The sequence below is a fragment of the Alosa pseudoharengus genome, unplaced genomic scaffold (genome assembly GCF_046254945.1).
Source record: "Alosa pseudoharengus isolate Yale_2024_CS ecotype anadromous, Long Island Sound unplaced genomic scaffold, YU_APseudo_1.1 YU_APseudo_1.1_scf_2, whole genome shotgun sequence".
NCBI lineage: Eukaryota > Metazoa > Chordata > Actinopteri > Clupeiformes > Clupeidae > Alosa > Alosa pseudoharengus.
Window position 1 is genome coordinate 32,001,294 of NW_027468663.1, and position 13,885 is coordinate 32,015,178.

At 39.0% G+C, this 13,885-nt stretch overlaps 1 protein-coding gene across 2 annotated transcripts; it reads right to left on the reverse strand.

Annotated features, from left to right (window-relative positions):
• Nucleotides 1-5,470: 5,470 nt before the first annotated feature.
• Nucleotides 5,471-13,623, reverse strand: LOC143135226 (complement factor H-related protein 1-like). Of its 2 annotated transcripts, none has more exons than XM_076295936.1 (10): nt 13,419-13,623; nt 13,140-13,319; nt 12,791-12,946; nt 12,243-12,425; nt 11,602-11,649; nt 6,740-6,802; nt 6,451-6,612; nt 6,156-6,317; nt 5,964-5,980; nt 5,471-5,860 (listed from the first exon to the last, which is right to left on the reverse strand). In XM_076295936.1, the coding sequence occupies exons 1-10, from the start codon at nt 13,486-13,488 to the stop codon at nt 5,840-5,842; spliced, it is 1,062 nt and encodes a 353-aa protein (XP_076152051.1). In that variant the 5' UTR covers nt 13,489-13,623; the 3' UTR covers nt 5,471-5,839. The 2 variants fall into 2 exon arrangements, with proteins under 2 accessions (XP_076152051.1, XP_076152050.1); XM_076295935.1 differs by having other exon boundaries at nt 12,791-12,970.
• Between the last annotated feature and the right edge of the window lie 262 nt (nt 13,624-13,885).

Here is a 13,885-nt window from a genome sequence, read left to right on the forward strand (position 1 = left end):
GGCTCATCAAGGCCGTAGTCATGATGTCAACATTGGGGGGGACCAAATTTGTGGTGGGGTCTGAGGGACCCCCAAACAGAATTTCAATACATTTCCTACTACCATGCAAAAATATTATTAAAAATCACAAACAAGTCGTTAGGTCAGTCAATTAGGTTATTCCAAACTTTTGACGGACATAGGCATGGCATGGATGGATTATGAACCCCTGGACACAGATACCCCCCCCCCCCCGGTGAGTTTTGTGAGAAGGTGGAGAAGAAGCAACTTCTATTTGTGTTCAAAATGTATACTTTAAAAGAAATTACAAACTAGAGTATCTTATGATAACCTCTATATTACACAGAATGTGGTTCTTTGACTTAGCCTATTACTTACACCTGAAGATTGTTTTAAACTAAGGCTTAGACTCATAGGTTTGGAGCCTAATAAGATTTTGTCTTTTAATTTAGATTTTATTATGCTGGCGGCTAATCACACAATTTTAACATAGTTTGAAAGGGACAGGATTCTGGAATAGGCTACTAAGACAGGCCCCTCTTCTGTCTGACCCATGTTACCCCTGTATGCATTATAGACTGGCTTCTGACAGAAATGACGTTTTGTGCCAACATGTAGAAACACTAGGCCTACTACAGCCTTTAATTGGTGAATGGAGGTGCAAATTCCTTTCTTTGGTTATTGTCCGCGATTCACATTAACTGTAGGCTATCACCAGTGTTGGGCAAGTTACTTCAAAATCGTAATGTACTATGCATTACTTATTACTGTCATTTCAAAGTAGTTTGTTACATTATAATATTACTGTCTCTGAATTGTAAGGCATTACACTACTATTGCATTACTTTTAAGTTACTTTCACCAAAATATCTAGAAATATGGATTTGCCATTCTAAATGCAGTTTATTACGCTCAATGCAGCTTGCTCTTCCAATGGAGGGAGATGTGGTATAGCATAATGACTGAGCTAGGCTTAAGGCAACAGTAGAATGCAATAGGCGCAGTGCTCATAATGCAATACAAGGAACAATCATAGTCAGAATTTTGTTAAAAACCGACAAAAGGTCAATTGTGATAGAAATACTGTAACTTTAAGGCCTAGGCCTACTCATTAAAATCAATAGAGAGCCTACTATATTGTAAATCAAAGCTTAAAGGAACCGTATGTAAGATTGTGGCCAAAACGGGTACTACTGTACAATCACTTTCAAATTACTGTAGAGCGGTGTATCCCATTCCCCTCCCCTCTGACTGGCAGAGTTGGCAACCGGATGACGAAACACTACTGACTTTGTGATTAGTAGATAGGTGGAGGGTGGCGCATTAGGCCAAAACACAACATGACACCATCAACATCAGTTGAGGGCTGCAACTTCACTTTTTGAATGAAAATATTCTGGCCAGACTACTGTTGTCAGTGATATAAGTATTTGAAATGAACATGATTTCTTAATGTCTAGTGACATATCAGGGCAATTTTATGATTAATTGAAATACAATTTTTACATACGGTTCCTTTAATAAAGACATGTCAAGATGGTGGCCTGCTGGCCATTTCGGTGCCCTAAGTGAGTGGCTTTGAGTGAGTGATATTTAAATGATAACTCAAACACCTAAAGTAAAATAAAAGGCCTATTATTTACAGACCATTACTGTGTATTATAAATGGTGCACTGTCACTTTAAGAGCATTGATCTTTACGTTGTCATAATGCCCTTTTGCCAGCTCTTGTTTACAAGCCTTATTTGTTTGAGTTACATTAATAGCACAATATTAACAATAATATGCACATGTTAAGTTGTTTTAAGCAACCTTCATTGGAAATGGAAGTATGCAATGACATGTTGCTTCACATTTCGTTTTGCGAATACAAGTGAATTATGAGCCTGGTATCCACCTAGCTATCTGAATGGAATGCGTTTCAGTCGACTCAGCATATCATGTGCTTCATGTAGCCTAAATGCTTGGAAAACGAATGATTGAAGACCCACCAATTCTAGTACTACGTGGTGATTGAGAGAACCCAAAAGGTATCAAACTTGCATGTAACATCGTGTTAGTGCATTTTGACATTGTAAACGTTATTGATGAAGAGTGAAACGCAGTTTGCAGTAAAGCTACTATTCATTGGTTACATTTGGGTGCCCAACGCAAAGTGTGTGATGCGCGTGGTGGGAGCGGTGGCACTGCCAGGCTACATAATCTTTTTCTGCATTTCTATCCCTTTATTCTCTTCAATTTAAGTTCACAGCCTAAAGCTGACATGCACAACAGCATAGTTTGTGTTTTATCAAGAATCAAAAAGATTAGCGTGGCACTACTTTAGATGTTTCATTAATTTACTTGTGCTATTTCGCGAGCTGAGAGATCTTTCGGTTTCGCACACAAAGTGTACTAACTATTATGTTCTTCATAGCCTTGTCCCTGACAAGCTGAAAATAATGAGCGTAGGCTTATGTCCATCCCGCAAATAGAGTCCGCCTGCGAGTCTGCTGCAGCCACAGTCATATTCAACCAGTATCAGGAGATAACGTTCTACTATTTTGCGCGGATTTTTTCTCCTCTGTTATTCTCCCGTGGTGTTTGCGAATATGTATCAAAACAAAACAAGCGCTTAATTTTGGGTTAAACTGCATTGTAACGCGCGTTACTGAAGTTTGTACCGAGTATATTACCCAATTTTTTTTTGTAATGCCTTACATTACCGCGTTACCGCAAACAGCAATATATTACAGTAATTACATTACTTTTGTAACGCATTACTCCCAACACTGGCTATCACGTATCACGTAGGCCTATTGTAAACGTCGCCACATTTGATCGTTTTGCCTGCATGGATGCGCGATTGAGTGCACATCTAAATATGCAAGATGCAACAATCATTTCTAAGAGGCCTATAAACGGTAATTTCTGGCATTACTACTAGCATATGAATGCATTATTTATGTTGAAAGACGTGAAAGAAATGACACAGGCTTGCACAAATTCATCATTTAAAATAAAACGTTTCACTTTCGTTATCATTGCGAGAAGCTACAATATTGAAAATGTTCCCTTTCAGTCTGATCGGCTCCAAACATGTATGGGATTTCCTTAGCTTGTGCTACACCTTTTCAAGAAGTTTTGTGAAAATTGTACCAGTAGCTTTTGCGATATTGTTAACAGCCCTACCTCACCGCAGGGTGCAGTAAATGGAAGCTTTTGATAGCTCACTCCACTAACGAAAAACGGAAAATCACCAGGACAAACCACTCAGGGGTGTAGGCTACTCTGGAACCATAGGTCACTAATTTGTGCGTTATTTACGTTTGATTACATTTCAGATACCGTACGTGTTGGTTTCCTGTAGTTTAGGCCTAGTATAGCGCTTTATTCTTGTGTCCGAATATTGGGGGGGACATTTTGGTCATATTGAATATTGGGGGGGACACGTCCCCCTCAATGTCTATGGTGACTACGGCCCTGAGGCTCATAATTCACTTATATTCGCAAAACGAAATGTGAAGCAACATGTCATTGCATACTTCCATTTCCAAAGCAATGAAGGTTGCTTAAAATAACTTAACATTGTGCATATTATTGTTAATATTGTGCTATCAATGTAACTCAAACAAATAAGGCTTGTAAACAAGAGCTGGCAAAAGGGCATTATGACAACGTAAAGATCAATGCTCTTAAAGTGACAGTGCACCATTTATAAGTAAAACAGCATTTCTTCAGAAATTAATGTTTAAAAATACACAGTAATGGTCTGTAAATAATAGGCCTTTTATTTTACTTTAGGTGTTTGAGTTATCATTTAAATGTCACTCACTCAAAGCCACTCACTTAGGGCACCGAAATGGCCAGCAGGCCACCATCTTGACATGTCTTTATTAAAGGAACCGTATGTAAAAATTGTATTTCAATTAATCATAAAATTGCCCTGATATGTCACTATAGACATTAAAAAATCATGTTCATTTCAAATACTTATATCACTGACAACAGTAGTCTGGCCAGGATATTGTCATTTAAAAAGTGAAGTTGCAGCCCTCAACTGATGTTGATGTTGTCATGTTGTGTTTTGGCCTAATGCGCCACCCTCCACCTATCTACTAATCACAAAGTCAGTAGTGTTTTGTCATCCGGTTGCCATCTCTGCCAGTCAGAGGGGAGGGGAAAGGGGATACACCGCTCTACAGTAATTTGAAAGTGATTGTAGTACCCGTTTTGGCCACAATCTTACATACGCTTTAAGCTTTGATTTACAATATAGTAGGCTCTATATTGATTTTAAAGGAAAATTCCGGTTTTTAGCACTTTAAGGCCCTTTTCTGGTTTGTTTTGGATGAACTAGAGTGGTGGACACCGAAATTTTGACGATTGGTCCTGTCTCGACTTTTCTGACTCGTTTTGAATCGCCTTTTCACTTCTCAGGGTGGCTGGCAATGGGCATACTGTAGTAGGCTACTCAAACATGTCCTAAAACAACCCTTAACGTTCGTTTTCAAAACTGTGCAACTCACCGAGTGGTTCAGAAATATTTTTATATCAGGATATAAAATAATAGATATATTATATTGTAATCCTCTGGTGTTCTAAGGGAGGCTATTAAAATATTAAAATGTTATTTAATAAAATGTCTAGCCCCCCCCCCCCAAAAAAAAAAAAAAAAAAGAAAAATCGAGATTCGTATCGAACCGTGGGTCAAAAATCGTGATACAAACCGAATCGTGAGGTTGGTGTACCGTTACAGCCCTAGTAATGAATCAAACATAAGGTGTAAATTCATTCAATAATTGGCCTCTATACAGTGAATTATCAATGAACACTGTAAAATACAGTATCTAAACCTTCCTTTACAGACATTAGACTAGGTCTAGAAATTACCCTAGAAATGCCATAATGTGCCCAGATACACACTAGAACAGCAGTACACACCAAGAGGAGCAGTCAAGCAATGCAGACCTTCCCCACCCTCAGTATGATCCTATCTAATAGACTTTATCTTTTCCATAACTATTGATTGACAAAATATCAAATTACTAGTCTGACTCTGCCTGTCTACGTACTTCCGCTCATTTACATTTCCCTACAGTACTCCGTCTGGAATAGCTCGCGTTCACTTCGGCAACTTGTCTCCGAACCAACCAGCGAACAGAGGGCGTTCATGAGAGCGATTATGTGTAAGTTTGCGAATGGATCTAGGCCAGAGAGTCTGGTATCCAGGCTATCAAATTACCATTTCCAAAAAAATTTAAAAAATTGGGTATTCACAAAAAGTGAAACATTCATATAATCTAGATTTAATACACATAAACTGAAATATTTCAGGGCTTTTTTGTTTTAATCTTGGTCATTCTAATCACCTCATGGAAATCCAGAATCTCAAACTATTAGAGTAAAGAATTTATAATACCGAAATGTCAACCTGAGATGAGCTCTACTCAACTAATTAAGTCAAAACAAAGGCAATGGTTTCCTGAGTTTTTAATCTCTCTGGGCAGGCCAATGGACTTTGCCAGGATATTCAAATTTTTTTAGATGCATCTGTAAATACACACACAGGGGGTGCCTGATTACAGCACCCTCTCCACCCCACCCATGAGAAGAGTTTCCCCACTGGACTAAAAAAGGCAAGGAAACGTGTCTGTTTTTTCATGTGTTGACAAATCTATGGACAAATTAAACATTTTAGAACAGTGGAGATGATTTACTCCAAGGTTTTTATTTCACAATATGTCCAGTGGTTTGACATTAAACCCAATAACAGAAACCTGTAAATCTAATACAGAAAACTGCAAAACCAAGGAAATCAGAAAGATGCTCTTGGTTCTTCTAAACATTTCCAGAGAATTCACTGCACACTTGGAATATCCTGCCAAACAAAGATAACCAAATGAAAATAAATATTTACCAAGACCTATGTAAAACTTGGATTCATGTCTTGATGCATATTCATCAGTTGTACTGAAACTCACCCAATCATATTGACCACCTGTTTAGAAAAATACAAAGGGGGTCAGTGGATGAATGACACCACAATATATTTACAATATTACGATGGAAGGTATGAATATGTTTTTACATAATTTAACATGTTTGATCAATAATGCTCAAATAAAGGATACATGCATAATTTCAGTGAAACATAATTACACTAAAAAACTTACATCCTTTAAAGTGTATGTTCCCATTGTTACATGTACCAATAGCCGAGTATCTATACCAACGACCGTCGCATTGAAAATGTTCAGATGCTCCTTCATTGATGTATTTTGGCGTATTCAGTTTCATCAGATGACTTACTTTCCCCATCACTTTGCAAAAATTAGCTGAAATCATGGCAAAATGTCAGCCTTTGAAAACATTTGGCAACACACTCTAACAGTTTAATCATAACCATATACCATAATATATTTCTTTTATAGGCTATTATAGGTGTTCTTAAGTGGTCAGTACACTCACCTTCACATGTCGGGGGGGTTTGCCACTCTCCATCCCTGCTGCACGTTATCGTTTTACTACCAACAAGTTTATAGAAATTGGCACACTGGTATGTTGCAGCCTTGTTTACCTGACTGATAACATCTCCATTTGTAATTAATGGAGGATCAGGACAGTTTTGACCTAAAATAAATATGAAGTTAATGAAAGAGTATGGAATTGACAGTCTAAATTACTAAATGATCAAAAACAAAACGGGTTCACGAAATGCTGAAATTAGTGTTTTAACATCATTGCATCTTTGGAGTACCTCCAACACCACGAGATCCAGGATTAGTGGTTCCAGTTCCTCTACCACTATATCCGGAGTCCCCTGTTTCAGGAGAATTTATGGGGAAAACAACAATGTTGTATTAGATTTGACTTGATCTCACAGACTTGATCACTGGTGGTGGGACCATTTCTTTGACCAGTATGTCTTGTTTTCATCTTGATGATTAGTGCTTACAGCTAACGGAAATCAAAATCCAGTATCTCAAATATTAGAATAAAGAGTTTATAATACAGAAATGTCAACCTTCTGAAAAGTAATTAAATAATCTGACTATCTGGTCGGGGCTCCTTTTGAATAAATTCTGCATCAATGTGATGTGGCATGGAGGTAATCTGCCTGTGGCACTGACTGTTGATGTGTTATGGAAGCCCATGTTGCTTTGATAGCAGCCTTAAAGTGGAAATGAAGCAGTGAGAACTGTGAGCATTTTTTGGTTGCTTTTTCATTTTTGAATATACATGGATTTTTTGAAATTCAAGTAGTTTCACTGGAAAATGACATGTCGATAACGACTTTCGCCACTAGGGCGTGGCCATGTTTTAAAAATGCAGGCGCTACGTCATCAGAATGGTTAGCGTTTGTTCGTAGATGTATTATCCATTAGCGGACGTTCACTTTATTGTGACGTAGGTCTGTGACGCAAGTTTGTGTGAAAGTCACACAAACTCGCGTCACAGACCTACGTCACACACCACTTGGAGGTGCAAACAATCGGAGTTTTGGTTGATTTGACCATCACTTAACTTCGAAACAGGTATTTTACTTTGGATAGACAATAGCAATACATCCTCATAGGAGTGATTGACGTCAAAAATTCTGTTGATGTTTGTTTTTGTGTTTGCACAAGAACAAGGGCCGCTGTAATGTAGCCTGTAGGCCTATCAGAGACAGTGTTTGGATGTTCTCGCACAACTTGTGGATTACCGTGACCTGAAAATGTAGTTGCATCATTGATGAATTGGTGAATAAAACTTGGGGGAGCGAACTTCTAATGTGTGAGTAAGAGGTTTCTTTTTGTGATTGAGTAGCATCGATGATTGCATTTGTTTCGCTCAAGTAGTAGTGGAAACTATTTGCAGAGACTTGCGAACCTGGTGAGAACCTGTTGTGGGTACGTTAGCCTACGTCTGACTTGTGTAGGCTACTCTAGTAGCCTAGGTGTGTGATTGTGACAGGCATGGTTTTGTGGGTGGACGTTGTTTATGGACTGTAGGCTAGGCATCTGAGTTTTTTTATTTGTTTATGTAAGCTGACATAAAATAACATGCTGTTCACTTTAAGTAAATAAATGCACGGATGTGCCGCTTGTAGCAACCATAGATTTTATGGTTCATGCTATGTTATGCTTTGCTAGTTACAGTATGTGCTTGTTATGTTATGCTATGCTAGTACTGTATCGCAGCTTCTACCATGATAGTACATTGCAGAACAACTGAGTATGGGTGTAAAAATTTGTGTAGTCTCAGGTGATCAGTGTAGTCCCCTAGCCCAGGGGTTCCCAAACTTTTTCACGACAAGGCCCCCCAAATACCACTAGGTTCTGGCCAAGGACCCCCTTGATGTGTTATTAAACCTATCGACAATACTACGGCAAATGTAAAAATGCATTAAGCTAATCCTAATAATTATTTTAGCCACCAACACTTCGCGATGGAGCATACAGTGTGTAAAAATTGTATTTGGGGCTTTCTGCTATATGAGAGCTATCGCTCTACTATTATTCCAAGTCATTATCATGGGAAATATAATGTTCAGATATGCGTCACATTATTATAATGCCATTGTATACAATCCTCATAGTAATAGGTATATTTTAAACTTCTCAAATGTATTTATTTGTTGCTTTTATTTGTCTTTCCAACTTGCTGAGGCCCCCCTGGCACCCCCTCGCGGCCCCCCAGAGGGCCCCGGCCCCCACTTTGAAAACCACTGCCCTAGCCCAGTGTTTCCCAAAGTCTGGGTCGCGACCCACGGGTGGGTCGCAGGAGAATTTATTTGGGTCGCCAGCCCAGCACAATTTATGTTGTGTTATAGGTCTAACTGATACCATTTTTCATTTGATACCAGGAAAGTTACAGTTTTCTTTTAGGATGTAGTTTGTTAACTACCACAGTTACGGTTTTGTCATAAAAGCTCATGAAACGCATCGCAGAGGGGGAGCCAGAGCATGGATATCTACCTCTCAAAATGAAACCGTTCTGTGGGGCGCCTGCCATGACCTGTACCTCGAAGTTGCACGAACATTAACAGATACCAGTTCCTCAACTTTACCGATTAAAATCTAGTGACCGTGCTGTCAACTAAAGCAGACATCCATAGACCAGATAAGGATATTCAATTTACATGTAGATAGTTTCGATTGTAGATGCAATCTTTAAAGTTAATAGCAACCTCCTCACATTCTTATTTCTGATTTAAAATGCACAACAATGCATTATATTAGGCTACAATTTAAATAGACATTTTAAACACTATTTCTCTCGTTTTCTACCTCGCGAACTCCAAGTAAAGGCTATTGTCCAAAACCCTCTTGTTCTGATATAATGACTATATAATATAATACAACAATACAATATAACGACTTGAGTTATTTGCTGTTTACATCGGAATTGACGTCCACAGTGTTATGGACCCATTTGTCTGCAACGCAATGTAGCCTACAACATTTTTTTTAGAAATACAGGAACAGCTATGCTGACGAATGCGCAACATGCGAGAATTTCCCCAAACTCTCGGATGCGCATTAAAACGTATCTTTTCAGTAGTCATTTCCAACTTTTCGCGCTGATGGTGCTCAAAATCATACCGTGTTCAAAGCAGGATCTATCTATCTAGATCCTATAGCAATGTATGGTTGGAGGAGGCATAGAAAAGTTGGAGAACCTGTGGCCTGAAACAATATTGGTGGTTGCAGGGTAGATTTGAAGTGAAATGGGTCGCGATGGTCTGTCATTTTTAAAAAGTGGGTCGCCAGAAAAAAAGTTTGGGAAACACTGCCCTAGCCTACTCACTCCGCACAACCTATCAAGAGTGTGTTAGTTGGTCGGTCTATCCCATTTGTCCGTATCTATTTTGATGAGGCAGTAAGCTAACTGTGAGGCTATGACAGCCGCTATGCAAACAGCATAGAACGTTGTACCAATCATTCTTGTGATGTCATCATTTTCTGAAAACAAAGATGGCGGTGCACAGCTGAAATTAATGCAACTTGTTTGTGCTTTATTCTGAATAAGGGGTCATATTTCTGACTTTATTTGTATTTATGGTATATTTAAATATAGTATAGACATCTGTTTTATTTGACTGCTTCATTTCCACTTTAAGCTCGTTTGTATTGTTGGGTCTGGTGTCTCATTTTCCTCTTGACAATACCCTATAGATTCTCTATGACATTAAGGTCAGGCAAGCTGGCTGGCCAATTAAGCACAATTATACCATTAATACCATGGTCAGCAAACCAATCAGTAGTACTTTTGGCACTGTGGGCAGGTACCAAGTTCTGCTGGAAAAGCTTGTCAGCAGATGGAAGCATGAGATGCTCTAAAATCTCCTGATTGACAGCTGCATTGACTCTGGACTTGATAACACAGTGGACCAACATCAGCAGATGACATGGCACCACAAGTCATCACTGACTGTGGAAACTTCACATTGGACTTCAATCAACTTGGATTCTGTGCCTCTCCACTCTTCCTCCAGATTCTTGGAACCTTGATTGGACCTAGATTTTTCTCCTTAGCCCAGGTAAGATGCTTCAAATGATGTCTGGTTTAGGAGTGGCTTGACACTAGGAATGCGACAGTTGTAGCCCATTTCCCAAAAACATCTGTGCAAAGTGGTTCTTGATGCACTGACTCCAGCCTTAGTCTACTGCTTGTGAGGTTCCCCCAAGATCTTGAATTGGCTTTGCTTGACAATCCTCAAGGCTGCGGTCATCCCTGTTGCTTTCCAACTCGAAGAACAGCCAGCCCTTTCAGCAATGACCTTCTGTGGCTTACCCTCCTTTTGGAGGGTGTCAATGAGATAATGTGTCAATGATGACAACTGTAAAGTCAGCAGTCTTTCCTATGAATGTGGTTGTGGGTACTGAACTACACTGAGAGATTAAAGCCAGAGACTTTCTAATGAGGAGAGACAGCACTCAAAGAATGGGGTTAGTTTGAAACGCCAATATGGCAGTTGTCTACACATATACCGCACCTTCCGCAGCCAAAAGTTCCATGCCAAACATGTGATGTGTTGTAAATACATTGTACCAATCATGTGTTGTGATCTTGCCGCTGGAGCGAGGTTGGTGTTGTGAAGCCTTGCATGTGCACAGTTCTGCCCAAAATAGATGCCCGATAAGTGCCTAAAGTGCGTTGCAATATGGCTGCCGAGTGGAGGGACTTGCCTAAAAGGACTTTGTTAAAGCTCAGGAAACGGACATTTCTGTTATAAATTGTTTATTCCAATATTTTGAGATAGTGGATTTTTGCTTTTACATGAGCTGTGAGCCGTAATTATCAAGATTAAAACAAAAAAAGCTTGAAATATGTCACTTTATGTGTAAGGGATCTCTAGAATATATGAAAGTTTCACTTTTTGAAATAAATTATGGGAAAAAATAACTTTTCCATGATATTCATTTTTTTTATAGATTCACCGGTATTTCTAAAGCACTTGGAATTACCAATGTTTTGCTGCATAAATAAACTTGCCCTGCCTTACCAACTGCCTCATTTACATGACTATCAACTCCATAGACATGGAATCAAGCAGAGGTTTTAGAAACAGCCAATATAATATGATTAATTATTGCAGTACTAATAAACAATCAAACAAGGGTAAAAACTCACCAGTGGCACTGGGACTCTTCGTCGGAGCTGGGCCGTCTGCCTTTAGTACTATAAAGGATTACAGAAAGTGAAATCATACATTTTCTGTATTTTCAATTTGACAGATGTTAACCATTGCTCTTTCTCTGTGAAACCTATAAAATGCAAAGAGCTTAATATCAACCCCCAAAGACAGTCTTGGGTCATTAAAATCCCCTGCTGAGATGTACGGTAATCAGTATAGTATTCAGCTTCACCAACAAGCGCTTATTACAAGATTGGAAAGATGTGTGACTTACACCATGATTCTATCAGGTGCAATACTACTATACATTCCATCAAGAAATGTACTTGAGTTGTATAGGCAACGGTAGCCCCAGGAGCTCCCCTGCTTTTCAATGCACAAAACTTCTCATTCACAATGACAATGAGGACAGCCCGAGTTCATATGTGGCCTTTTAAATACCATTTGGAGAGTGGGTGCGCACATCCAAAGAAAAGTTTGTCAGTGCCTGACGAAGATCCAGGGTGATCGAAACATTGCTATGTTTTTAAAGTAATAAAGTTTATATTTTTGGAGCAATTGCAGTGTGCAGACCACACTTCTTCCACCGCCTTTTAAATACCACACACACACACTGATTACAAACACAGTACCTTACCACAAGATCCTGTCTCTGTCCATCCTCCTTTTTCACATGTGCTCTGTGTAGTTCCATTCATTTCATGTGACTCCCTACATTTGTATTCCAAAACTGTCCCTTCGTCAAAACTGGGCTGATAGTCCTGTCCTAATACTACAGCGTTGTGCTTTTTAGGAGGTGCAGGACATGCATTTTTATTACCTGCCAAAAAAAAAAAGTTAAATGTTCAAAGCAACATTGTCATTTAACAGAACAGAACAGAATCAGTAAATGGGCCATCTTCTCAAAAGGAGCAAAGAATAAAGACAATAAATCTCAAATCTGGTGATATCAGGACAGGATATAAGTAATTGAGAATAAAACATTAACTTGATGGACTTCTTCTTAAATAGACCATGTCTAAAATAAATGTTGTCCTTACCAATGTCAAACATAAATGTAAGTACTGTATTTGAATTGACACAACTCCTACAACTCTATTGTTATATCTATCTTTGGATCAGACCTATCTGAAATGTAAAAAAATACATCTGGAAGGACATGGGAAAAAAAACGGAGTTACTCACGTTCACAAATGGGCAAAGGTGTCCAATTTCCATTAAGACATGTTGCACTGTGGCCTGCGTTAGGTTCATATCCCTTGTCGCAGTCAAAGTGTGCTGTATCTCCATTCTTATAAGATGTTTTGACATACCTGGGCTTTATTTGAGCGTGAAGGACCTCTGGAGTAATACAGTCTGTCTTATCTGATGAATCAGATCAGAACACATTTGGTAGGCTAAATGGTAAAACATCTTTTACGAGTTGCATGTGAAGTTTTCATGCAATTACGAAGCTCATTTACCATTCTATTAATGATGAGCAGATAGAGTTGGAAATTGAATAGCCTAGGCTGCAGCAGATAATTTAACTTACCAATACATTGAGGCGTATGGCTCCATTTTCTCTCTCGGCAAGTGATGGTGCTCCACCATCCCCCAGTTAAAGTTTTGAGCCCTGGATCGCACCTATAATTCACACTGGCATTCTCTTCGTAGATTTGATTATCGGGGTGAAAGAAGCCTCTTAAAGCGTTATCAGGATTTCTACATTGCCCTGTAAGAGACGACATTCATTTGAAAACTGCAATGGTCGAGATCACCATACCCACAAACAGCATCTTAATATAAACCAAAGCGGAGTTCTTTAGCCTACCTTCAGTCAGTTTACATGTCATACAGAGAGTTATGACTAAATAATTAATAATTTGTTGCTGGGTCTGCATCTTCTGACGATTTCAGTGGACAATTTCAAAAACTTTTAACGTCGATGGTTACGAGTCGAGGTGTATGCTTTTTAGTTTCCCCTCAGTCACTTATTAGTTTTGGGAGGGGCATCAAAGCCACAAGGTTTAACTTGTGACCGTGAGACACTGTGAAATTGGTCCTGATGGGCAAAACTGATTCTAGTTCTGTCCACAATATATAACTACTAGCATGTAAACCCAATATATAGAAATGCCTATGTATCGGTAGAAGACACATGGCCTTGTTGTGTTGCATAACATTAATGTATTAATGTTATTTATGTTGAGACGTTTTTTGTCCTTGTGAAAAGACCCACGCCTTTACCGATCGCACTAGAGCGCACTAGGCGCTTCTGCTTCGCATCTGGCTGTATCC

Coding starts and splice junctions, on each gene's coding strand:
- LOC143135226 (XM_076295935.1), bottom strand. CDS start 13,488: ATGCAGACCCAGCAACAAATTATTAATTATTTAGTCATAACTCTCTGT. Junction 12,971..13,139: donor CCATACGCCTCAATGTATTG/GTAAGTTAAATT, acceptor CTGATTCATCAG/ATAAGACAGACTGTATTACT. Junction 6,803..11,601: donor GAAGAGTCCCAGTGCCACTG/GTGAGTTTTTAC, acceptor CTCCTGAAACAG/GGGACTCCGGATATAGTGGT.